Here is a 26,953-nt window from a genome sequence, read left to right as displayed (position 1 = left end):
ATTCTGACCTCAGGGATTGTGGTTAATACATTTTTTAAAAAGCACATGAAGCACTTACAACCCTATAAGATAGTTTTTTTTTTAAAATTTAGTAGTCGCCAATGATTATCGTCACCCGACCGCTTCTTGTCGCACTGCAGACTCAGCCTGCAGCCACCACAGAGCTACAGCGTCGGAGAACAACGGAGCTCTGGGGCAACTCACAGGCAAGCCCGCAGACGCCCGGCCAGACTACAGGGGTCGCTGGTGCTCAGTGAGACGAGGACACCCTGGACGACCTACCCCGCACCCCACCGCCCCACGGGCAGCGCTCGGCCAATTGTGCGCTGCCCCCTGATAATATAAGTTTTAGATCAGAAATAAAAACACAGCAAACAAACACAAGCATTGAAAAACAATATATTTTTCAATTTAGGAACACGATTAAAAATAATTGAAGTGATCATAAGCGTTTCACGGACCTGATCGTTGAGAGAATGCTTATGCGCAAAGCTGTCCATACAAAGGTACCACCAAATGTTCCTGTTAGGACACTGCACTCTGATTGGTTATCATATTATTGTTAATAAAACAATGAATAATCCTCTCTCAAACACCGAAACCCTAAACCTAAGGCCAGTATCCTATACTGCAGCCATTGCACAACTAAAGTAGTTCATGTTTGGCAGTTAATAAGCGTTTTTGTTACTTAAAAAAAAAAGTGACCAGAGGGGCTGACTTTGTTGGCACTGCATTTGGCACAAGGTGGTACTTGTTAATTTTCCAATTATCACGTGATAGGGGGTGTACGCCTGCTGTGTCAATTGTCACGTGATAGGGGTCAACGCCTAAAGTGATGACGTATTATAAAGCTGCGCGCGCAAGGCTTTCTCTAAGACGGTTCTGTCACAGAGCACGGTTCCGGATTGCAGTTATACACGTTTGGAGCATATAATCTTATTAATGACTACCGAGGTATTTAGACGGCAAATTAATATTAATAATAATAATTACAGTCCTACCAGGGGTAATGTTTATACAGTGTTATTGGTAGATCTATACCTAGCTTGAGACTAGCGTGGTTGTGTTGTTTGTATAAAACTCAAATGAATGTGAAATGCAGTGTTGCTGTTATTCAGCCCGAGTGCATGCTATTGAATTACATAATGCAATCTTGAGCTATTGACATGGTGAGCTGTAGTAGTTTTTCAGGTCTCGTGTTACTCTTTGTATTGCAAAGTTAACCTTTATTTAAGTATTTGAGGAACAGTTCGTAATGTAATTGTAGTTGTTGGCCTATACGCTACTGTCACATTCTTACCAAACATCAATCGACAGCAGCCTAACTTTGAGTAACACGCAGCACCACTGTGGCAATCTCATATTCTAATAATATGTATCATGCGGGGGCCCACGTCCCTGAATGAATGCAGCATTTGTCAGTGTGCCAGTCTGAATGTGAGCTTCTCATATGAAATGTGGGTTTCATTTCTCTTTGGTTACCATTTAAAAAATTTTGCCGTGTGTGTGTGTGTAGAGATTATATATAATGTGTGTTTGTGTGTGTATCTCTATCTATCTATCTCTCATTCTTTGTTACAGGTTGTGGTGCTGTATTTTGCTAAAAGTGCTGAACTAGCAGAAGTTAGATCAGAGAATATCACTGTTTCTCATCAACTGACATCCCTGCAGCTCTGGCAAGAGCTGGTCACAAAACATCCCAGGTAAAACAAGCATGCTTATCAAGACTAGGGTTACCAGATTTCTAGAGTGAAAAACCGGGATGTTTAGTTATTAAATTCACTGAAGGTGTTGCAACTCTTAAGCATTTAAATAAGTATATAACACAATCCTCATTTAAAAATTAAATGACACTGTTTACTTTTCTTTCTACTCTGCTGAAAAAAGAGCTTTTGTCTGAAACGTCCTGAAATAAAGGAATTTTAAAAATCATTTAAACCTTTTGTGTATAATAGTACTGTTACAGTAAATAGTAAAACCAGGATGATTTAACAATTTGACTGTTTCTGACCGGAAACAAGTAAAAAGGTCTAATTAAGCAATTTATTAGTTCAATTAAGGGTCTGTTTAAGTAAGAGAGAGCTCATTTGGAATGAAAACCAGCAGCCACAGGGGTTCCCCAGGAACGAGTTTGAGAAGCCCTGCGTTGCTTGTTTCCCACTGCAGCAGACATGTTCGAGAAATTAAAACTGAACATGTTCTATAGAACCGGCCAGTCTGCAGTGTATAAGAATGTTTTACTTGTTAAATTAAAACAAAAATGTATATACAAATAACTTAACCCATTAAGTACCAAAGTTGTGTGTGTATAATTTGATAGACTATGTTTATAACTTTAACGGTTAACACAAATTAAGTAAATATCATAACAATGTAGTCAAAGAATTAAAATAATGGGTAGATGCCTGTTAAAAATGCTCCTGACGAATGAGGACAATGGCACTTGATGGGTTAAAAGAAGGTAACCAGGACCCATGTGCTTCTCTAAAGCCTCTCGGTTTCTCATCCTGCTGTGTGTGTCTCGTTCTTACCGTCCCTTCAGACTCGCTGCCATACGGGACCAGGTGGTCCTGGCGGTCCGTCAGGAATACGTCTCCCTGGGTGATGAGCTTCTGATTCTCCATCCAGGTGACGAGGTTGGAGTTATCCCCCCCCTCAGCGGGGGCTAGCTCTTTGCGTACATATATGGGTATGTCTAGCTTTCCTTCAAAAGGAATCTTCGGAGCAGGAGGCTTCGTGTTGAAGTTCCGAATCGATTCCTTGATTTTGGCGAGGTCGTCTGAGTCCGTCGAGGCTTGATGGACAGGCTTCCCTGTCCTGCGCTGCCCGACATGGGATTTCTTTGTATACGGAGCCATGGTGCTCTGCCTAGAAGGATGAACACACCATTAATCAAGCACATTGTGGGCACGTGTCTGCTGAAGGAGTGCACAGTGTTAGTGTTGGTTTCTAAGTGGTCAAACAGACCCGCAAAGCTTCATTTAGTCTTGCAAAGTGCATTGTTTTGATTAGATTTTTTCTCCTGTTTACTGGGTATACATGTAGATATCGCATGTAATTCTGAAAACTGTTCTAGTAGACATGGATTGTAATTAAAAAAAAAAAAAAAAAACGGATATGTGGTACCATAGTTGGGTAAGGAAAACCCTCAGTTTGAATGTCTTTTCTGTTTCTCTTACTATTTCTTGTTCTAGGTCATTTAACCTCAGCAGTCTTTGGATTAAAAGCATGTCGCAGCCAGCAAATGACATCGGAAGTGCAGGGCTTGAAGGTAAGCATGCAGACATGGTCACTGTAACCCAGTGTGTTACCAAGTATAATTTAACAACGGTTCTTTCGAGAGCTCTATCACATTCAAGCACACGGCAGATAAGATTAATGCAGTTAGTTTATTAGTTGTATTCCTACCCTTTAAGGTACAAGGGACATGTGTATCCCACAAATAAAATGATGCTAACTTTTTAATTTTTGCAATGAGGAGCACGAGAAACAGGGTTTAAAGTTCTGACAGGTTGGATCTGGTTGTCCAAATTGTCAGGTTCCTCCTTGTGATGAGTCGCTCAAATGTATTTAAAAAAAAACGCTTTTTTAAATATATAAATAAACATTAAACTACCCTCTCTGCTGTAGCATGAATATGCTACCTTTCATGCAGTGATATTGGTGTGTTGCACAGTAGAACTACCCTGCCCTCTTTCCCTGGGTAATGTCTGCTTCAGACTCTCAATGTCACAGTATTAAACAAGGTGTGTGTGTGCAATTTACCAGTCAGATTCCTGCATTGAATACACCTCAACAAGGAAATGGGCCCTTTTGAAGTACAGTGCTGAGAAGGGTTCGTGCAAATAGATTTTACTGCTGTGATGGCAGACTTGTCCAAAGAATTTTGTTTTGTTTGTTTCAGTTGAAAACGCTGATATGAGCAGCTGTGAAATTGCTGCCAATGACATTGTTAAACTGACCCACGGCAAGCTCTCCACAGAGGAGGTTTCTGCGTCGGTGGTGTGCCCTTCTTGTGGGGCAGTCTCTCTGTTTATTGGTAAGTTGGCAGAACGTATCGTTTGGTAAAGGTTACTGTAAGTGACAATGTATTAAGTAAGTGTTCTCTTTTAAATGTTGCTAGTCTGAAAGAAGGATGCACTCTTTATAACTGGTGTGTCCTATCTCATCTTTCTTATCTAGCCTCTGAATGCAATAACATAGCATTCTGAGTTTTAGTTCAAGATTGTACCACTTTTGAGGTCTCTCTGCATACAGACTTTGTGAATGTTTGTCTGTACCACATCACTTCTAATTAGTATATTACAACATCATTCACATGTACAACACATTGTAGTAGTTCTTTTAATGGGATTAAAGCTGACTTCAGTTTTTAATAGCATACGATTTCTCTCCCCTTGCAGTCTTTTTGTATGTGGACTGTACCAGTATTCTTCATTCATTCATTTTATTTATTTAAATACAGTTTTAATTTGAAAATGTTTACTTAAATCTTAAATCTGCTAATAGTCAGGTTTTATTCTGTAGTGTAGTGATCATATTTATTATTTATTTACAACTTCTCTTGTTTGGCTATTGTGTTTCATGTACAAATTGGATGCGGTTGCAGGAGTTTGAATAATTCAATACAATTAACTTGCCAGTGGTTACAAATCCAGGATCATTCATTTGGGTGAATCTCAGAACTCTGACTTGTTTTGCAGTCAGAAAGTCTTAAATCTTTCTCTTGAAACCAATACTTTTATCACTTTACTTTTCAGTCTCGCCCCACAAAGTACCTTCGTTGACACTTTTTGGGGTTCACAAAGAGCAGTCAGACAAGACTTCAAAGTGAAATAAAAAAAATGACTGTTTTTGACTTCATGAAATTACAAAACAGACTGGCTTCAGTGCCTTTTAATATGAGAAGCTGCCATTTCTGGGGCTCAATCGTGAGTAAAAACATACTTATTATTTGTACGTAAGGCACGTTTCTAAGTAATACATGTTAGTAAATCTCAGTGTCACTAAATTTTTTGCATTTGGAAATTTGCATTTAAAACACCTTATATGGTAAATGTACCATCAGTCATGGCTCAGTTTTCTCAGAGTGCCCACACTGCTGTTGTGAAGAATAAATGAATCATGGGTTCTGCCTGGCCATTTAGCCAAAGCATTTAGTAGACAGAGTCGGGCATCACATATAACCTGCACATTGAGTGGTACTCTCCCCTGTTCATGAAATTAAATTCACTAAATGCCTGTGCTTTAATTGCTGTTTGGGTGCAGTCTATAGCATCAACGGTATTGGGATACCCAGCAATTAAATGAAAATCCCTTTTTATTTCAATCTGCTGTCCGTCAGTATAAGGAAACAATGTACTGAGGACAAAGGGCAATGATGGTGTCCAAAACCACTGGCATCAGTGCACTAAAGAGGCTTGTGAAATGCCACTTATGTCTCTGATCTGTCTTTGAAAGGTACTAGTGGCCAAACAGCCAAGAGTAGACAGGACTTGTATGTGTGCAGGAATGGGATGAGTGCGCTGGGTTGGTCTGTGTAGCCTAGGTCCCAACATATCGCACAATTCCAATAGGACTTCCTTGGGAAAGTGGTAGCTTGCAAAAAGTGTTTGTGCAAAGACATCATAACGACCCCTAAACACTCTCTCGACGAAAAGCGGCATTAGCAAGGTCTTCCAAAAGGGCGAGATCAGCCATTTTCTAGTGTTTTACAATTGTTCTGTGAATTTATAGTGAAAATGTTTACGTATTAATAGGTTTGCAAGTCTGTTTCTACTTATTATTTTGCAATTCACAATGCACAAGAGACAGGGCTAACAACAACAACATTGTTTTCTATTTAGTTTGTGATAGTCATGGTGGTGATAATCAATATTGATACCACTGTGTGGATAATAATTAGAGTATTAGGCTAATTGTGTGTGTGTGTGTGTGTATGTGTATATATATATATAATATATATATATATATATACACACATGCCAAATTTCAGCTATACACACACAATTGTTGTTCATTATGTAGTGATAGTGTATCTTTATCCTGAATAATAGGGGTTTGATTATTTTTCTTGCAGTACCATCATTCTAACAGAAGGAAACAGTTCTACTCCTGGTCCAGAGCGTGCGTGAGACTACGAATATTTACATGCAAAGTTGTATGTTGATAAATCTCATACTTTATTAGGCTGTGCGTATGCACAATTTGGATTGAAATTTGTGTGTATGTACGGTTGATAAATATAGCTCCTGGTTTTCACAGCGTACTCTGCACGACAGCCTGAGTCATGCTCATCTGTACTGAGTGGAGATAGTAAGACTGTTCCTCCGCTAAACTGCAGTTCTCACTGTGCTCAACATGACAGAAGGCTGAAAGTACTAAAGAGTGGAATTCAGTCGTGTCTAATGATACATAACAATGTGACCAAATAAGGAAGTGTCTCTGTGTCAATGCTGCAGTACTGATAAATTAAAATAATACCAAATTCACAAGATGTGATGCAATTAACATTGAACGTATAGCAATATACAACACAAAATAATGAAACAGCATGTCAATAAAAGCAATGCAGTTCTACATTACAACAGCTGGTCCTGTTTAAAATGCCCCACCGCTTGTTGTAACTGCAAGTCATTTCTGGATGCTGGCAAAAACAATCGGATTCAAACTGGTGAACATTGTGTTTATGAATGAAGTCCAGAATACCAACATCTATTACACTGGAATAATCCAGAGAATGCTTTATCTGATTCGAGAAGTACATTCAGAAATGTAATAAAACAAATGTAGCCTGTGATCATGTCTCCTTTTGCATTTGGTTATGCATTCAGGTTTATTGTAAAACCTTAAACTAGTTTGAGCGAAATGGCATATGGGAACATTCAGTAAAAAGTTTGCATATGGATGTATTTTGATTTTGATTTTAAATTGCTGAATTGCTACATATTCACTGTTTATTGCATGAATTGATATTTAGATTTTCCCAGTTTACAGTGTATTTAAACTGAACCCCTAATGTCATTATTTCTGCTATTTTCATAATTCAAGAAGCACATATTTGTAAAAAATAGAAACAAAACAAAATGTTTGCTACAGTTTAGTAGATGCAGCTGTTACAGATTTCCATTGAATCATCATACACACTTTGTTACAATGGAATTACAGTCCTAGACAACTAAACAGTCTGCAATATTATTTCTTCGAAGCGTGCTTGTATATTAAATACATATTGAAGGCTGCGGTATTATTTCTCCGAAGCGTGCTTGTATGTTAAATACATATTGAAGGCTGTGGTATTATTTCTGAAGCGTGCTTGTATATTAAATACATATTGAAGGCTGCGGTATTATTTCTCTGAAGCATGCTTGTATATTAAATACATATTGAGGCTTACCTTGTTACTTGCTGTTTGCAGTGAGCCTGATGGTCAGGAAGTCCTCATCCGTTATGGGTCCTGAAACATGTGAACCTGAAACTTTCCAGATGACACTCATTTCACGCATGAATATTTTATTATTATTAATATCGGAGGACATGGTTGTTGCTGCTGGATTTGCTGCTAAGAAACCAATTAGCTTTTGATGCTTTGATCAGCAGAAGCGATCTTGTTCTCGAATATTACATCTGCTGCACTGTTTAACCCTGGTTACAAACTTATTTTGATTCCTTTGTGGTAACCGTGGGGCTGAGTATCGGCAGCGTCTTCACGATACGAGGGTCATGCTATGATATGGATCACGATACGATACGGGTCACGATACAGTAAATGAAGCATGAAACATAAAAATCTCATTTGTTTTGTCAAATAAGTTTCATGGCCTGTTTTGCTTTTGTTTCCTGTATTCTTTTAAAATACATTTCTTTACAACAAAATTACAAATCATGACTCACAGTTTTTGTCTTAGGAGCCAATTGCTGGGTTCCACTTCAGGAGCAACTTGTTTGCTATCATATTCAAATGCTTAAAATAAAACAACTTGTTAAGACACTGAAGTGATACCAAAACAGTAACTTATGTCTGTGCTCACTTGTTTGTTGCCACATTCTGCTGAATGGTTAATCTGTGCAGCTGATGACTGCAATGAAATCAGCATGTTTATATTTTAAATGCTTTGCAAGTGTTGTGTCTGGAATTGGTGACAGCGCCTCTGATTGTGGACAGTGTAACATGGGAATAGCATGCTGCAGCTCCCATGTTCAGTGTCAGTGAAGTCCTGATCTGACAGCATGTAACACAGACAGCTGTTACGATTACATGTTACTAGGGATGTGCTTTTGGTATGTTTTTTCATGAACGTTTAAATGCTATTATTATTTATTTCTTAGCAACACCCTTATCCAGGGCGACTTACAATTGTTACAAGATATCTCATTTTTACATACAATTACATTATTTTTTACACACAATTCCCCATTTATACAGTTGGGTTTTTACTGGAGCAATCTAGGTAAAGTACCTTGCTCAAGGGTACAGCAGCAGTGTCCTCCACCTGGGATTGAACCCACGACCCGCCGGTCAAGAGTCCAGAGCCCCTAACCACTACTCCACACTGCTGCTATGCAGGTGTCGGCATTTAAAACCGTATCTACACACACACACACACACTTTATATTACATTCTGATGTATACTGGTTAGTATTTTCTAAGCAAAGAACGCCTAAATAAGCAAATAATGTTTTAACATCGCAAAGACTTAACTACAAACTTTTATATAAAAAAAAAAATACACCAAATATATATATATATATATATATATATATATATAATATATTTTAGCTCAAAGAGCCAGCTGCCCAACGTTTCGATATGTTGTACATATCTTTCTCATATGCACTTAATCACCTAATTAGTGAGACAGTTGATTGGACACTGGATATGGAGTGATTTCAGCTGTTGATTTGCAAGCTTGAATAAAAGCAATAAGAAAATCGCAGAAAAAAAAACAATATGCCACGTCTGTCAAGAGAGCAGCGCCTTCGTGCACTCGCCATATTGGAGGCTGGACTAGGGCAGCGTACTGTGGCTCGCTGTTTTGGGTGCTCACAGACAGCAATTTCAAACCTGGCCAGACGGTGTAACCAGACACACTGTCAATGACAGGCCACGAACTGGGAGACCAAGAGTCGCAACACCTGCCCAAGATCGACAGATAATTTCAGATAATCGGCACAATAAAAAGTCACTGCACCTGCTCTAAAACAGTTTGTCATTTTTCGACCACATCTTGTGCATTCTATCCAAATATATAAGTGATAAGTTTTTTTTGACGCTCATTGTGTGTGTGTGTGTGTGTGTGTGTGTGTGTGTGTGTGTGTGTGTTTTAAATATCCCTTTTTTTTTTTAAACACGATTTGTGTAAAAGTGTGCTGGTAAATTAAAGCCTATACATAATTTATTTACACATATGCATTCTCTGAATTAATATTCCAAAAAAAAAAACACGTCCTTTTAAAATCATATTAACCGTGTTCACGGGGATGTAAGGGCTAAATAAATGTCAGTCGCCACCCGGAGCGTTCTGTTTATTACTGATGTTTGCTTTTTACTGCCATCAGTAACTCCATCCACAGTAATTCTGAATGTTTTCATTTCAAATGGTGAAGCATTGAACGTGTTTTTGTGGTACGGCAATTTTGTTTGACAGTTATTTACAAACCACGGTTTTCTCGTCCGGTTCCTCAAAATACTTCCAAACATGGCTTTGTTTCGTTCCTTTGTTTAGAGAGGCCATTTTATTAAAAATGTATAACAGACTTCAGGAAAAAAAAACTTTGTCATTAATTAACTTTATTACACTGTGGAGTTGATACCATACCACACCCACTACAGCATGAAAAACAGAGTGCACCAATGAAGCGCCAGATTGACCAAGAATAAAACAGCAGTGTGTGGAGTAGTGGTTAGAGCTCTGGACTCTTGACCGGAGGGTTGTGGGTTCAATCTCCAGTGGGTGACACTGTTGTTGTACCCTTGAGCAAGGTACTTTACCTAGATTGCTCCAGTAAAAACCCAACTGTATAAATGGGTAATTGTATGTGAAATAATGTATAATGTGATATCTTGTAACAATTGTAAGTCGCCCTGGATAAGGGCGTCTGCTAAGAAATTAATAATAATAATAATAATACTAATAATAATAATAAAACCCATCCCCGTGTCCATCTTTCTGTTGCACCAATTAGAAAAGCTACTTGGAGACAATTGCCAACCCCCTTCCTTTTTATAATATCTGCCCTTACTGTGGCACCACAGCAGTCGGATACGCAACTGACTGGCTGTATATAATAATAAATTACTAAAATGAATACATTAAAAATATGCGTTTGGTGAAATTTGTCACATGACTGATTTAGATGTCGTTTAAACACTTTGGAGTTGATATGTTTTTAAATGTTTAAAATTCCCATCCCTACATGTTACTGTATTTCAGTAAAAACAAGTTTAAATTGCAGTGAGTTGTTTCTGCTGTTTATGATAATAAATGTTTACACAACATTCAAACATGTTTGTTGCCTGAAACTGGGGTTACCGTAATCTGCTGGTATTTAATACAGCACCTATGTGCGCTTACAAGCATTTGTATTTAATGAAGTTGTTTTTGTTGTCATTAGTGGATTTGTTGCCATCCTTCTCGCCTTTCAGTTTATTAAAACATAACAAATTAATGCATCATGCTCATGTTTGTTAGCGGACGACATTTTACTTTTTATATATGTAAAAAAAAAAAGGATTGATAACCATATCGTCAAGAAAAATTTCACAGTGCACCGCTTGAACGGCACACCCCTAATAACCCATCATAAATACATCATCTGCAAGTTGAAAATGGGTAGAAATAACCTGTTTCATGCAAGTCCCTTGTCATTCTGTAAATCTGCACTGTAGGTTCACTTCCTGTGCAACAGTTATTAGGACCCTGTCTGAAACATGAAACTCCCTTTGCTGAAGTGGAGTCATGTGGGATACTAATACATGTGGCACAGAGAGTGAATCTTTTGTATTGTGTTAGGAGAAATGTGCTTCATACAATTCAGAGTGAAAACTAAACAGATAAATTATAAGGACTTCCAACAGCAACTTTGCTATTGCCACTTGAATGAACGCAGGACAATGTATGAATGAGAAGAGGCTATTCTGCCCATCAGAGCTGGACCGGTTCCAAGTAGGTGGTTGATGTCAAAACCATGTCAATGTTGATGATCCTGGAGGTATTGAAGGATACCAGTGACAGTCGGAATCCATTGCATTTCCTCACCACACCCTGGTCAATATCTGTGATCCTGGAGGTATTGAAGGATTCCAGTGATACTCGGAAGCCACTGTTTATCATCACCACACCCTGTGTAAAGAACTGTCTCCTACCCTCTGCCTTAGTCTGTCTTCACCTGATTTCTAACTGTCCCTGGTTCTAGTTTCTGTGCTGCGCTTAATCATAAGAAGATAAGATGTACGAATGAGAGCAGACAGCTGTTTGCTCCATCTATGCTCGTCCGGGTCTAGTAGTCAATCAATCTGAACTTGACGGTTAAAACATACAGTATACAAAGGGTTAATCCAGCCAGCTTCAATAATATGCTGTAAAAGTAAAATGAGAAACAAATTACTATGCAGAGCAGTGAAATAAAAAACGATTTCCTGTCACAGAATATGTGTTCAATTTGTAAGGTTTCTAACACTATTACTTTGACCTTCACTGAAATGATTACATGTGGGTGTGCAAAACCTCAAGAATAGGTTCATTCTTAAACTAGCAGCACTCAAACTCTGTGTGTACCATGCAGTGCTGCATTGTATTGCAGGTACACCCTGTCTTGTGCTGGGTTTGTATTTTAGAATACATGGATTAAAACATGTATTGTTGTGTACATTAAACCATATATTTTTGTGTACATGTCTTTGGTTAGAAATGTTTTTTGTTCGTCGCCGGTTTGACCGTGGACGGGAGCTCCCAGGGGGCGGCGCTCAATTGGCTGAGCGTCGTCCGGGGGGAGGGAGGGTTAGGTCGGCCAGGGTGTCCTCGGTGAGTCTGCAGAGTGTAAAAAAGCGGGCGGCTGACGGCACACGCTTCGGAGGATAGCGTGTGTTCATCCTCGCCCCTCCCGAGTCAGCGCAGGGGCGGTAGCGGTGAGCTGAGCCTAAAAATAATTGGGCATTTCAAATTGGGGAGAAAATAATAAAAACTAATTGGCAACGACCTAAATTAAAAAAAGAAAAAAAAGAAATGTTTTTTGTTTACATTTCAGGAATAACAAGAAACAGTTTTGAAGGGAAAAAGGTTGTTGAGTTGGAATATGAAGCCTACATCCCAATGGCTCAGTCGGAGATGAAGAAGATCTGCTGGGACGTGAGGCGGAAATGGCTATCAGTAAAACACATTGCCATTCATCACAGACTAGGGTAAGCTGTACAGCTGCATGACATTTACATTGTAATTACTGGCAAAGTAATGTATACTGTTTAAAGGCTACAGTTTGCTGTAAGTGATCATTGCTCAGGAGAGCAGTTGTTATTTCAAGTTGTTTAGAGAGATGTACAGTTTATAATAGGAACATATTGTGTAATATTATGCAATCTCCAGGCACTACATGACTTCCAATGGAACCAGCCCCCTGTAACATAACCCACGACGTGTTGATGTCACTCAGACCAGGCTGTATTTCCAATGCATTGTACTGTCGGATGATATTTCCAATACCGTTTTACTGTCAGATGATATTTCCAATACATTTTTATCCTACAAGGCAAAGTATGGCACTAAATAGAATCTGATAAATATGTTTTTACATCTCTTTTAATTTCACAGGGTGGTCCCGGTATCTGAAGCAAGTGTCATAATAGCCATTTCCTCGCCTCACAGAAGTGAATCTCTTGAAGCAGTAAAATACTGCATAGATACACTAAAAGCAACTGTTCCAATATGGAAGAAAGTAAGTGTTTGTTAAACACAACTAGAATGGCTACACTTCAAATATTCACCCCACCCCACACCAACATCTGTTGAAATGAACATTTGTGGGATACACTCGGACAGCATATTCCTAACACAGTAATAATAGAAAACTGGGGAATATCCCTGAATTGAGTCATGCTAAAAGAGCTTTTGATGTGACAAGTCATATATCAGTTCAGAATCATGGCTGTCTGTTTGTTTCTTTTCACAGGTCTTTAGAAATGTGGTCTGATTTTAAGTTAACTTGTGATTTTATTTACATTTATACTATATTATATATTTTACTTGGGACTGAATACACAATATGCATTATTTCATTAATTTAAAAATGTTTTTTTCATATTGAATAATCTTTCCACCTTAGGAAATTTATGAAACTGAGGACTGTTCTTGGAAGGAAAACAAGGAGTGCAGGTGGGCAGGGAGCAGAGAGAAATAATACTGGAACACTGCACGAGGAAGCAGAGGGAACAGAAATAATACTGGAACACTGCACAATGAAACAGAAATAATACTGGAACACTGCACGAGGAAGCAGAGGGAACAGAAATAATACTGGAACACTGCACAATGAAACAGAAATAATACTGGAACACTGCACAATGAAACAGAAATAATACTGGAACACTGCACGAGGAAGCAGAGGGAACAGAAATAATACTGGAACACTGCACAAGGAAACAGAAATGATACTGGAACACTGCACTAGGAAAGCAGAGGCTGCTTCAACCCCAGTTCAGTGAGACGTCACTCAAGCCAGACGTGCTTTGCTACTTCTTAAATTCAGTTGTTTTCAGTGTCATTTCTCAGAGTGCAATACACTGACCTTTCGTCTCTAAATACGTGCAGTTCATTGAATTACAACAATAACAACAACTTTGTAGCGATTATGGACACCACTGTTTTGTTTGCTCAATTTTGTTTGCCACCATTAATATAGCAGATCCATGAGTAACCAGGCTTCTGTGAGCTGCATTTATCTTCTTTGAGATTGGAATTAGAATCACTTTGTATCTGAATTGTGAGATCAATGTTTTTGCACTGCGGGCTGAATTGTTTGGAATCGCTTTGTATCTGAATCGTGAGATCAGTGTTTTTGCACTGCGGGCTGAATTGTTTTTGTCATGCACTGCCAGTGCTGCAGACATGTGTCCATCTTTATCTTTTATTTTAATTGAACTTTAATTTAAAAAAAAAAATCTAATTTTTGGAAGTCAGTATTTTTGATGGTAGATGGAATGATGGATCAAAGCTGTGTAATTAAATAAGGATGATATATTTGATGGTGGTAAGTAATGGAATTTTTGAAATGAAATTTGCGGACCTGTTTAAACATTAAATAAACCCAAGTAGACAATATTTCAAGCACTATAAAAGCCTAAAAATAGTGGTACTTGCTTCCTTATTAAAACCACAGTGCTGTAATTTGTTAAAGGCAAGCATGCAACATCCCCTAGTAGTTGCTGCAAACATTCTCTGTCTGGTGTGGACTTGCCCATACATTGAGACTGCACGTTGTGCATCCACTGAATTGGTTGGACGTGCAAGGCAAAGCTTTGCCAAGTTATACATATGTGGAAATTGATTAGAAACAGTCCCAAAACTCAGTTACCCAAGGGCATCTGCATGCTTTCATAGAGGCAATATATGCAGCACTTTCGTTGTCATGTTATTTGTCCCATTCAATAATTAATTTTATCAGTACCGAGTCAAAACAAAGAGAATGTGCCTATTCGGGTCTAAAATTCTAACTGTGTTTTAAAAATTAAGCAGCAGGTTGTTTGAAGCGAGGTGGCTGTACTAGATCGTATCTGTAGTATTGATTTAACTTGGCTACAACCGACAGGAATACTTTTTGTCTGCGCTGACTTTCCAGTTTGTTTTCTGAAAGCTGTTTATTTTACATTCTGTTCATCACACCCTGTAGTAGCCTTTCGTTTTTAATGTGTGATTCTGAAGCTAAATAGCGATCGATCGTATTTTCTCCAGACACATTACAAGATGTGTAAAACAATTACCTCCATCTGCTTGTACAGTTTCTTTGGGAAATATACTTCAAAATATACTTTGCTTTTTTTGCTTTGTCGTCCATTTCTGGTATTTTACCTCCAATGTTTAAAACCAGATTTTATCAACCCAAATCAAAACAATGCAGCACTGCCTTTGTCCCACCCCCACTGCGCTGACTCGGGAGGGCGAAGACGAACACAACACTGTCAGCCGACCACTTTTTTTCACACTGCGGACTCACCATGCAGCCACCCAAGAGCTACAGCGTCGGAGGACAACGCAGCTCTCGGGCAGCTTACAGGCAAGCCCGCAGGCGCTCGGCCAGACTACAGGGGTCGCTGGTGCGCCGAGGAAACCCTGGCTGACCTAACCCTCCCTCCCCCTGGGTGACGCTCGGCCAAATGAGCGCTGCCCCCTGGAGGATCCCGACCTCGGTCGGCAAAGGAATAGCCTGGACTCGAACTCGCGACGTCCAGACTAATAGAGCGCATCCTGCACTCCACGTGGAGCGCCTTTTCCTGGATGCGCCATTCGGGAGCCCAGGCTCCCTGTTATTTTAATATGTTTTTATTTGTGGCAGATAATGTCTGTATTGTGTTTTTTTGTTATGTACAGTGCTTTTGTGATACTTCGGTATGAAAAGTGCTATATAAATGTAATAAATAAATGAATAGGACTTCTGGTTTTACGTCTCACCCGAAGTATATTTGGCTTAACAAGCTAAGCCAAACTTTTCAGATATATATTCAGTTTAGCAGGCAAATGGAAATCAGCCATTGTCTGCCTCTCAAGTATTTGTAAACCTCATACAATCCTTGTAAGATATTATTACAATTGAAACCCTCACAAGCCCCACCTTTTGAAATGAGAACAGCACGGTTGGATTTTCTCACAGGCTATCCTTAGAAGAGCAAGTTCTTGACATAGTGTGTGTCTATTGTATAAACCATTTGCCTACAAGACAACTGTGTTTGCTCACTGCTTTTAACAGCATGTTTAAAACAGTTCTGTTTACACTAATGAGTCCCAACAACTACAGTCGTTGTTTTCTGAAGACACATCTCTGAAAAAAATACCAGCGCCACATTTGAGGTCATCACATGTTTTATTTCTTTAAAGTGTGCAATTGTAAATAAGCTTTTTGTTGTAATCAGCACATAGTACCAGCCTGGCGTGAGACTGGCATTGCGAATATCCACAATAAATCTGTACAAAACGCCTGCAGTGGTAGAAGTACCCTGTGCTCACAGTCAGTGCAATCAGCAAAGTCCTCAGAAGCACTTTCACAAGGCACTTCTGACATTTAACCCAAAGATCCACTGTTTGAATGGTCGTGCCGATACCAAGAGATCCTTACAATACAATGTGTTCTTGAAATTGTACACTACTTTATATACAAACTGGGATTCTACTATATACAGCATTGGGATTTTCAAGTACATCCTTTTAAAAACATTTTAAGTGAATGTTTACAACTATGGCCAAACGTTTTGCATCACCCTATGGAATTAACTCATTTTGCTTCATAAGTTCGATTCGAATTACACCTGCTGAATAATGTTCTGTTAACATATTGAATTGCATACCGCTTTTTGGTTTTCCCATATACTTGATGAAAAATTAACAAATTGAAAAATCAAAATCTAATCTATCGAAATACTACAGTACTACTATTATGGCTGCCGGTAGACTTTTGCGACATCATTTTGTAGTTTCTTTGATTACGTGATTTTAAATAAAAGATCTAAATTATGTTCATATATACAGTGCTCCCTCGCTATAACAGGTTTTAGGGGACACACAATATGAGCGTTATAACTGGAGTGTTATAAATGGGGGAGAGGGTGGGGGGCGCCGCGGGCCACATAACTCCCTCTCTATAATGCACATATAGTGAAGCAAAAATGTAACTTTTCGTGAATTAAACATGCATAAAGCACCATGTAATCAACGCTATATTTTTTACAACAAAAAAAAAGGTAACATTCCTACTCGTGGATCATTTTAATGAGCTGTTTTTAAACTATAAATACCCTGGCTAAACGGCGGTCGGGAGTTCAGTTCGAAGCGACAGACAAGCAAACCAACTGTGAGAAGGAGAGCGGGTCTGGAGAGGGGAAGAGGGAATGGGTTCGCCCCAGGTTCGGCTGCCAGAGCGGGCCTGAAGCGAAGCTGAAGAGTCTCGTCTCCTGGAGAAAGTTGCAGCTGCTCTTGCAGCAAAACAGTAAATACATTAGAAAGATAACCATGTAATAGGCCTAATATTTATTTAGTTATAAAACAAATGCTGAATAAGATGTTTGTGTTATAAAGTGCCAGCGCAGCATTACTTCAGTTCAGATACTGTTTCAAAAGGGAACGAGTTAGACTGAGAAGTTGTTTACAGTTTGAACATCAGTACTGTATTTACTGTAGAAATATTGCATGAATAACTAGTATAGGGAATTGGGGGACATACTGTAGGAGCGTTATATTTGAGGCGCGTTACACCCGAGAGCCTTATAGTGAGGGAGCATTAACATTATATATATATATATATATATATATATATATATATATATATATATATAGTTTTAATCCTAAAATTATAGGTGATGCAAAACTTTTGGCCATAGCTGTGCTTACATTACAGTGGAATGGAAACAGAACACAAATGTACACATTTTTGTTTCAGATACATGACACTGGAGGTACTAATGCTCTCAGAGAACAAGCCTGGCATTTTTATGCAGGTTTTATACATGATAACAATTTGTGTACATTAGTAATACACCAGCAAAAATATATTCAACAAGAAATATAAAGCAGATCTCTGTAACGTTCCAAAGCATAATACATGCAGTCACCTGCTTTTAGGGAACAATATTTGAGATGTTTTCCTCAGAAAGTGAATGAATGTAGCCTAACCCTAACAATAACCTTGTAGATACAGGATCCTATTAGAGTGATCCTTGAATCTGTATCATGGACATCTGGTGTGGTTTCCTTTGCATTTAACAGGGAGTCTCGTTTTACTAGCTGATGGATAACTGCATTCTTCTTTCAAAAGTAAAAACGAATGGTGTCTTATACTCCTAAAATGTTTTTTATAATTCATGTTCTGTAAGACTTGTCGAGTACGTGGGCACACTTTTCAAGTAAGTTGAACTCAAACTCTCAAAATATTCAGTACTGTTACATACACTTTATCTCAAGTTGGGACACAGAAATTCAGGGTTTGTTTGATATTCAGCACACTGTAAAAGATGACACGTGTGATGATAAAATAAGCACAAGGCAGAACATCCTGGATCCTCTTGTTTTTCCTGCTTCTCCCCTATAAACAGAACTTGTCTCTAGTGGTGTATTGGTAGTGGTTTGGTGTACTGATTGGCAGCTACATTAACACCTCAATGATAATGATAACACTGAGAATTAAAAAATGTGAAAGCATGCTTTACTGAATCTGTTGAGGTACAAGGGACACATGTGTCCCACCAAAATAAAAACCATGCTAACTTTATTATTTTTGCAATGAGGTGCACGAAACGGTTTCAAACTTGCTGACGGGTTGGATCTGTTAATCCAAATTGTCAGTTTCCTCCTCATGATACTTGAGTCACTCTCTCAAATGTATTTTAAGAAGAAACAGTTTCAATAACGGCTCAGTTCCTTGTGTATCTTAAGGGTTAAACCAGACACATGGAATACATGAAGTTAACATGCAACAGTGCAGATGATTCTGTAACTGGGCATTTCAGCAGAACCTAGTTAGCAACCCAAAGGCCTAGCGGCCCATTGTATTAAATCTGATCTGGTCGTTAAGGAGACCCTAAAATGTAAGACTGCTGAAATTGTAACAATTTGTAAATGATTGCATGTCAGCACATGTTTTGCAGCTGCTGTCTGAACGAACGTGAGTAGAATGTTATTTTACGAAGGGAAGTCCAACGCTGGGTATAAAAGCTGTTCTTTTTAAATGTAAATATGATTTTCCTGGAATGCTCCACAGAGATCCACTCACTATCAGAGCATTACTGCAGCATATCTCTTGCTGCTACCTGAAATAATCCAGTTAATGTCCAAAAAAGCAACTGGCCTCTTCATGCAAGGAATCAAACCCACTGGCCAGTTTTAACCTTTGCAGCACCCTTTCCTGTACAGTGAATCTGCAGTGGTGCCGTTACAGAGCTTGCCATTAATAACATTCCCTTTGGTCCCCAACATGAAAGCGTATAAAGAAAGCTGCAGTTCCACTGTTCAGAGTGCCCGGGCGTATCGCGCTCATGAAGTCTCGTCCTGCAGGGCATCAGCCTCTCCATCGTCATCGGCGCTCTTCATCAGCTGCTCGTACTTCCTTTTGAAGAAGCCAAGCTAGATTGCAGAGCAGCAACAGCAAGTGAACAGAAACAAACTGGTTAGAGGCAATGCCATTTCTACTGAGAGAAACAAACCGGTCAGAGGCAATGCCATTTCTATTGAGAGAAACAAACCGGTCAGAGGCAATGCCATTTCTATTGAGAGAAACAAACCGGTCAGAGGCAGTGCCATTTCTATTGAGAGAAACAAACCGGTCAGAGGCAGTGCCATTTCTATTGAGAGAAACAAACCGGTCAGAGGCAATGCCATTTCTATTGAGAGAAACAAACCGGTCAGAGGCAGTGCCAATTCTATTGAGAGAAACTACTAGACTGCAAAGTGCTACTCCTTTACTCTGAAGAACTGAAAAGATCTACCGTGCTGTTACAGTAACACAGGGTGCTGTAGTGTAGTCCTGTATTATTGTATTAGCCAAAAAGTCTGTGAGAAACATTAACTAACTCAGAATACAGGATACAAGAGGACAATTGCAGTTCAATGAACTTTAGCCTACATGCCTACAGTGGAGGCTTGATGGCCCTTTCAGAAAACAGCAGGCAGATAACTGGACCTCAAGCAAATATTCCTAACTCTGCCCACAACAGGCAACAGGCTATTGCTAGGAACATTCTGCTATAGCAGGGATCTCCAACCCTGGTCCTGGAGAACCCTTATCCTGCAGCTCTTCTATTTGTCTTTACATCATCAGAGCTAAAGATTCTGAACTGTTAATCTGGGCTAATATCGACAATAATTGGTGCAATTAAGTAACTGACAGCTTGGTTGAAATGAAAACCAGAAGACCCTGTAGCTCTCCTGGACCAGGGCTGGAGACTCCTGTGCTATACTATAGGTATGCATGGTAAAGCAGGGTTTCCCAAGCCTGCTCCTGTGGACCCCTGTGTCTGCTGGTTTGCATTCCACATTAGTTCTCAATTACTTAATTAAACCCTTAATTGAACTGATAATTTGCTCAATTATACCTTTTTTACTTGTTTTCAGCTCATAAACAGTTACAGATTTAAAGTTAGCTACAACATTTTATAAGTAACTTGAACTCTGCAACTGTTTAAGAGCTGAAAATAATTCAAAAGGTCAAATTAAGCAAATTATCAGTTCAATGAAGGGTCTAGTTAAGTAACTGAGAGCTCAGCTGGAATGAAAACCAGCAGACACGGGCTCCTCAGGACCGGGGTTGGGAGACACTGTTCTAGAGTAATGACAGCTTCTTACCTTCCACAAGAGAGCAACCAGCGCAGCCAGTAAGATGAGCCCTCCGATTATACTGCCTGCGATCACCCCCACCGGCACCTCTCCTTTCTCACCAGGTTTGCTAATTGTAATTTCTATCTGGAAATTGGAACGTAATGTTTAATTCATAGGCAGACTTTTCAGCTTGCATGCAGTCCCTCTTAAAACCAGTAGATGTCACTACAGCCCTTATGTTGCTTTGTGAATGCTAACAAAGAAGTGTACAACCCATTGACAGTAGGGCTTTCCTGTATATTGTATTCACTGTTAGCTCTAGGTTTGAACTGAACTCACTTTTAAAATGAATTCCAGTCAAAGTCGATGCACCTGCTTCTGTATCTGTGATGTGTTAAGGATATCCTCATTTACACCGTCTCCTCCCTCCCGGCCACAGACAAGTCCACAGTAACTGGTACTTACTGGTAGTTTTTTGTCCAAGATAATCAGTAGTTCAGGCTCTGACGTATCCATCTCTGCGCTTGCTGTGAGCTTTATAGACTGAAATGTTGACTGTGAAAAAGAAAAAGAAAAAGGAATGGTAGTCTAGCAATGTATTTCTAACTCCAGAGTAGTTACTGTAAGGGTAAGTTACATATGTATCTGCATGAAGACATTGCACTATTATTTTTACAGGATGGTCATGCAATACATTGATATCACTAACACCGTATTGGTTTGACCGGGAATTTGAAGTTTGTTTAGAATTCTACGATTCATTCATTCTAACAAAATACTTTGCCTACAAGTGTTTATTTCCACACACACACACACACTCACACACACACACACACTGACATACACACACAGAGTAACGAAACAGTTCATTCATGTCATTATTTTTATTTCCACACACACACACAATGTAATGAAACAGTTCATTCATGTCATTATTTCTATTTACACACACACACACAATGTAATGAAACAGTTCATTCATGTCATTATTTTTATTTCCACACACACACACAATGTAATGAAACAGTTCATTCATGTCATTATTTCTATTTACACACACACACACAATGTAATGAAACAGTTCATTCATGTCATTATTTTTATTTCCACACACACACACAATGTAATGAAACAGTTCATTCATGTCATTATTTCTATTTACACACACACACACAATGTAATGAAACAGTTCATTCATGTCATTATTTTGCTCTAACAGCTGCATAAACTTGTTTTTTTAGAAATAGATACATATACAGACATGCTCAAATGTGTTGGTACCCCTCCACAAAAAACGAAGAATGCACAATTTTCTCTGAAATAACTTGAAACTGACAAAAGTAATTGGCATCCACCATTGTTTATTCCATATTTAATAGAAATCAGACTTTGCTTTTGATTTTTTATTCAACATAATATTGTAAACAAGAAAACAAATGAAAATGGCATGGACAAAAATGATGGGACCGCTAACCTAATATTTTGTTGCACAACCTTTAGAGGCAATCACTGCAATCAAACGTTTTCTGTAGCTCTCAATGAGACTTCTGCACCTGTTAACAGGTAGTTTGGCCCACTCTTCCTGAGCAAACTGCTCCAGCTGTCTCAGGTTTGATGGGTGCCTTCTCCAGACTGCAAGTTTCAGCTCTTTCCATAGATGTTCGATAGGATTCAGATCAGGACTCACAGAAGGCCACTTCAGAATAGTCCAATGTTTTGTTCTTATCCATTCTTGAGTGCTTTTAGCTGTGTGTTTTGGGTCATTATCCTGTTGGAGGACCCATGACCTGCGACTGAGACAGAGCTTTCTGACACTGGGCAGTACGTTTCGCTCCAGAATGCCATGATAGTCTTGAGATTTCATTGTGCCCTGCACAGATTCAAGGCACCCTGTGCCAGGCGCAGCAAAGCAGCCCCAAAACATAACCAAGCCTCCTCCATGTTTCACTGTAGGTATGGTGTTCTTTTCTTTGAAAGCTTCATTTTTTCGTCTGTGAACATAGAGCTGATGTGACTTGCCAAAAAGCTCCAGTTTTGACTCATCTGTCCAAAGGACATTCTCCCAGAAGGATTGAGGCTTGTCAGTATGCATTTTAGCAAATTCTAGTCTGGCTTTTTTATGTTTTTCTTTCAAAAGTGGAGTCCTCCTGGGTTTTCTTCCATGGAGCCCACTTTCGCTCAATAAGCGATGGATGGTGCAATCAGAAACTGACGTACCTTCACCTTGGAGTTCAGCTTGTATCTCTTTGGCAGTTATCCTTGGTTCTTTTTCTACCATTCGCACTATCCTTCTGTTCACTCTGGGGTCGATTTTCCTCTTGCGGCCGCGCCCAGGGAGGTTGGCTACAGTTCCATGGACCTTAAACTTCTTAATAATATTTGCAACTGTTGTCACAGGAACATCAAGCTGCTTGGAGATGGTCTTGTAGCCTTTACCTTTACCATGCTTGTCTATTATTTTCTTTCTGATCTCCTCAGACAACTCTCTCCTTTGCTTTCTCTGGTCCATGTTCAGTGTGGTGCACACAATGATACCAAACAGCACGGTGACTACTTTTCTCCATTTAAATAGGCTGAATGACTGATTACAAGATTGGAGACATGTGTGATACTAATTAAAGAAACTAATTAGTTTGAAATATCACTATAATCCAATTATTTATTATCTTTTCTAACGGGTACCAACAAATGTGTCCAGGCCATTTTAGAATATCTTTGTAGAATAAGCAATAATTCATCTCTTTTCACAGCTTCTTTGCTTTATTCTATGACATACCAAAGGCATGCAAGTATACATGATAAAATAGCTTTTAATTTCATCACTTTTCAGGAGGAATGAATCATTATTTCAATGAGCTGTAAGGGTACCAACAAATTTGAGCACGTCTGTACAGTAAATCATAATCAGCACTGACCTGCATTAATCCAAACACAGCACCACAGAATAGCCATACACATTCTATACTTACAGTGGTGAAGCTTCCATTCCAGATTCTTGTTGTGATATTCAACAGATAATTACTTCTTGGTTCCAAGTCTTTGAACCAGCATTTGATGTGCTTACAAGTTGCAGTGTCACAGTCCTGATGAAACAAGAAGAATATCACTGCCTGTCCCAGTGTATAGAATATCACTGCCTGTCCCAGTGTATAGAATATCACTGCCTGTCCCAGTGTATAGAATATCACTGCCTGTCCCAGCAAAGTATAGAGAGACAGTATTGCTGACATTACCCCAATGCAGATCCCATAATGTATATAAGTGTGGCAGAGTTTACATGCACCTCCATTTCTTCCACTTCAATAATCCCCTTTTTCGTATGCAGCAGTGGCTCCAATATGTGTGACACTATCTGGTATACTACTACTCTGACACTGTTTACCTGTTACAGTCTTCGGCCAAATACTGCAAAAAGTAGCCATTTGTCCAGATTGCTGTTTCACTAGGCAATCTGAGCGAATAAATACACATTTCAGGTTTTGGCAGATTGCCTGAACCATTTTTAATAAACCAGGCAGTCATTCTATACTAAAGGTTGAAGCTAATGCAGCTGCATGACAGGACTGCACCCCAGGTTTTAACATTCCAGCTCCACAGACACTTAACTTCAACTTCTAGTCATCAGGCTACACCTTTGTTTTTCAATCTAATGATATGTATTGTTTGATGCTCAGTTTGACAGAATGACAAATACAAGCACAATCTTAAACACTGTAGTTGTTATGTTGTATTGTGGTCAGTGATTTCTCACAATGGGTTTGTTGAAAGAACATAAGAAAGTTTACAAATGAGAGGAAGCCATTCGGCCCATCTTGCTCGTTTGGTTGTTTGTAGCTTATTGATCCCAGAATCTCATCAAGCAGCTTCTGGAAGGATCCCAGGGTGTCAGCTTCAACAACATTACTGGGGAGTTGGTTCCAGACCCTCACAATTCTCTGTGTAAAAAGGTGCCTCCTACTTTCTGTTTTGAATGCCCCTTTATCTAATCTCCATTAGTGACCCCTGGTCCTTGTTTCTTTTTTCAGGTCGAAAAAGTCCCTTGGGTCGACATTGTCAATACTTTTTAGAATTTTGAATGCTTGAATCAGATTGCCGCGTAGTCTTCTTTGTTCGAGACTGAATAGATTCAATCTTCTTTGCAGTCTTTCTAGAGCAGCAGTATCCTTTTTGTAGCGAGGTGACCAGAACTGGACACAATATTCTAGAGTATTCTAAAAGTTTTAACATGACAGCCCTTGATGTAAATTCAACACTTTTCACTATATATCCGAGCATTTTGTTGGCCTTTTTTTATAGCTTCCCCACATTGTCTAGAGACATTTCTGAGTCAACATAAACTCCTAGGTCTTTTTCATAGATTCCTTCTTCAATTTCAGTATCTCCCATATGGTATTTATAATGCACATTTTTATTGCCTGTAGTTGTTGTGTTGTGTTGTATTGTGGGCAGTGATTTCTCACAATTAGTTTGTTGTAGTTGTTGTTTTGTGTTGTGTTGTGGGCAGTGATTTCTCACAATTAGTTAGTTGTAGGTGTTGTGTTGTGTTGTGGGCAGTGATTTCTCACAATGAGTTTGTTGTAGCTGTTGTGTTGTGTTGTGTTGTGGGCAGTGATTTCTCACAATTAGTTTGTTGTAGGTGTTGTGTTGTGTTGTGGGCAGTGATTTCTCACAATTAGTTTGTTGTAGCTGTTTTGTTGTGTTGTGTTGCGGGCAGTGATTTCTCACAATGAGTTTGTTGTAGCTGTTGTGTTGTGTTGTGTTGTGGGCAGTGATTTCTCACAATGAGTTTGTTGTAGGTGTTGTGTTGTGTTGTGGGCAGTGATTTCTCACAATGAGTTTGTTGTGTTGTGTTGTGTTGTGGGCAGTGATTTCTCACAATGAGTTTGTTGTAAGTCTGCACACATACCAGCTCCTTGATCCCAGTGAGCCTCTCCTTGGAGAAGGATGCCGAGTAAGGCCTCTTTCCGATCTCCAGTGGGTTCAGCAGACTGCTTGTCTCACAGCTCACATCTCTGGCCTGCAGGATATACAGGGCCCATCAGCCACAAAGAACTTCCAAAGTTAAGTCATTCCCTCACCGCAGCAACCCCCACAACAGAAAGGTGAAGGCCAGTCATTCTCCATTGGCAGACGATGAATATCTGGGGTGCATTTAGATTGCTCATAAAGTCTATTGTACGTATTGGATATCTGGTCTCTATGTTACAGGGTGTGAATTATCATTGGTTAAAGATTCTTCAGTCACACAGTATGTCTAACTATCACCACATCTGTGTTTATTTTATAGGGGTCATCAGATTTAGCATTTGTATTTATTGGTCCTTTAAACTCTGTAATGCATGAAACATTGAAAATAGCTGGAAAAAACATAGTTTTAGACACATAATACATATATTTCCATTGCTTTATATGGTAACAAAAATGCATCCTCAGTCATGCATTTGTGTCTTCACATGTCCCCCCACACACACACATAAAGACTAGAAGAGAGTTTTTATATCCACCTCCATATGAGGTCGCCATGCATGAAAGGGTTCAAGTTATTGTTCATTTTAGAAATGGTTGAATTGAAAAAGAGATGGAAATAATATATAGAGAAAGAGAAACCATGTATGAAGTAAGTGCCAGGACTTGCTATCTCTTAAAGGTAGAGCTGGCTGGTATATTACCATCTCTGTATTGACCCCGGTGAGGTACAGCAGTGGGTTATTTGCTTTGGTTGACACTGGCAGAGCAATTGTGAGGTAGGCCATGTGGACAGGGAAGCTCCCAGTGGTAACCTTTAACAGAAACATCCAATGAAAACAAATAGGTTAACCAGAGTTACTTCGATCAGAGGAGAATCAAGCATTATTATTATTATTATTTATTTCTTAGCAGACGCCCTTATCCAGGGCGACTTACAATTGTTACAAGATATCACATTATTTTGACATACAATTACCCATTTATACACTTGGGTTTTTACTGAAGCAATCTAGGTAAAGTACCTTGCTCAAGGGTACAACAGCAGTGTCCCCCCACCAGGGATTGAACCCATGACCCTCTGGTCATGAGTCCAGAGCCCTAACCACTACTCCACACTGCTGCCAGTGTGGAGTAGTGAAAGCATACATAGTGAAAGCATGGTAAAGCAAATGTAAACATTGTAAAGAATAGCGAGGTATGGTATGACTTTTATAAGGGTAGTTCCCTTTGCGTGCAAGGCTCCATTTGTGTTCCACATAGTTCTTATAATAATACCAGAGACATTTGCATACTATTTGGTTTACTGATATGTTATGTACAAAAATGTATTGTGTATGAATAATAAAAAAAGGAACTTCTACAAACAGCCGCCCGTCGGGCTGAGCAGGACAGGACAAGGACATGCAATAAAAGCCGTGGGAGGAATTGTGTTGTGATACACCTCCTTCTGGTGTCAGGACAGTAACCAAGCAATATGT

General features: G+C 39.2%; 3 protein-coding genes across 6 annotated transcripts in view; 2 read left to right on the top strand and 1 right to left on the bottom strand.

Annotated features, from left to right (window-relative positions):
* The first annotated feature begins 824 nt into the window (after nt 1–824).
* LOC117403818 (molybdopterin synthase sulfur carrier subunit) lies at nt 825–7,525 on the top strand. Of its 4 annotated transcripts, XM_058989419.1 has the most exons (8): nt 825–954; nt 1,582–1,703; nt 2,543–2,689; nt 3,195–3,271; nt 3,905–4,039; nt 4,761–4,931; nt 6,080–6,160; nt 7,418–7,525. In XM_058989419.1, the coding sequence occupies exons 1-3, from the start codon at nt 943–945 to the stop codon at nt 2,667–2,669; spliced, it is 261 nt and encodes an 86-aa protein (XP_058845402.1). In that variant the 5' UTR covers nt 825–942; the 3' UTR covers nt 2,670–2,689; nt 3,195–3,271; nt 3,905–4,039; nt 4,761–4,931; nt 6,080–6,160; nt 7,418–7,525. The 4 variants fall into 4 exon arrangements, with proteins under 4 accessions (XP_058845402.1, XP_058845408.1, XP_058845387.1 ...); XM_058989425.1 differs by lacking the exon at nt 4,761–4,931; XM_058989404.1 differs by having other exon boundaries at nt 6,080–7,525.
* On the top strand, nt 3,196–15,639 carry LOC117403503 (molybdopterin synthase catalytic subunit-like). The gene is made up of 5 exons (XM_058989397.1): nt 3,196–3,271; nt 3,905–4,039; nt 12,247–12,400; nt 12,807–12,930; nt 13,318–15,639. Exons 1-5 carry the CDS (start codon nt 3,229–3,231, stop codon nt 13,390–13,392), a joined length of 531 nt encoding a protein of 176 aa, XP_058845380.1. The 5' UTR covers nt 3,196–3,228; the 3' UTR covers nt 13,393–15,639.
* Nucleotides 15,640–16,049: 410 nt separating this feature from the next.
* The window catches only part of LOC117403518 (integrin alpha-2-like), a 54,078-nt gene continuing 43,174 nt past the window's right edge, over nt 16,050–26,953 (bottom strand). The window contains exons 25-30 of the mRNA XM_058989389.1: nt 26,177–26,287; nt 25,414–25,524; nt 23,477–23,590; nt 20,973–21,062; nt 20,535–20,651; nt 16,050–19,316 (exon numbers count right to left, since the gene is read on the bottom strand). Coding sequence (XP_058845372.1) covers nt 19,227–19,316; nt 20,535–20,651; nt 20,973–21,062; nt 23,477–23,590; nt 25,414–25,524; nt 26,177–26,287 — 633 coding nt within the window. The 3' untranslated portion in view covers nt 16,050–19,226. The remainder of the gene's footprint in view (nt 19,317–20,534; nt 20,652–20,972; nt 21,063–23,476; nt 23,591–25,413; nt 25,525–26,176; nt 26,288–26,953) is intronic.

This window comes from Acipenser ruthenus, chromosome 2 (genome assembly GCF_902713425.1).
Source record: "Acipenser ruthenus chromosome 2, fAciRut3.2 maternal haplotype, whole genome shotgun sequence".
Lineage (NCBI taxonomy): Eukaryota > Metazoa > Chordata > Actinopteri > Acipenseriformes > Acipenseridae > Acipenser > Acipenser ruthenus.
The sequence above is the reverse complement of the archived record's forward strand: the minus strand, read 5'-3'. Positions and strand labels throughout refer to the sequence as shown.

What these genes read in the sequence shown, in the direction of transcription:
- LOC117403818 (XM_058989425.1), top strand. An exon ending in CTGGTCACAAAACATCCCAG is followed by an intron (nt 1,704 to 2,542) that starts GTAAAACAAGCA and finishes CCGTCCCTTCAG; the next exon opens with ACTCGCTGCCATACGGGACC.
- LOC117403503 (XM_058989397.1), top strand. Translation starts at nt 3,229, where the DNA reads ATGTCGCAGCCAGCAAATGACATCGGAAGTGCAGGGCTTGAAG. An exon ending in GCCATTCATCACAGACTAGG is followed by an intron (nt 12,401 to 12,806) that starts GTAAGCTGTACA and finishes TTAATTTCACAG; the next exon opens with GGTGGTCCCGGTATCTGAAG. An exon ending in CTGTTCCAATATGGAAGAAA is followed by an intron (nt 12,931 to 13,317) that starts GTAAGTGTTTGT and finishes TTTCCACCTTAG; the next exon opens with GAAATTTATGAAACTGAGGA.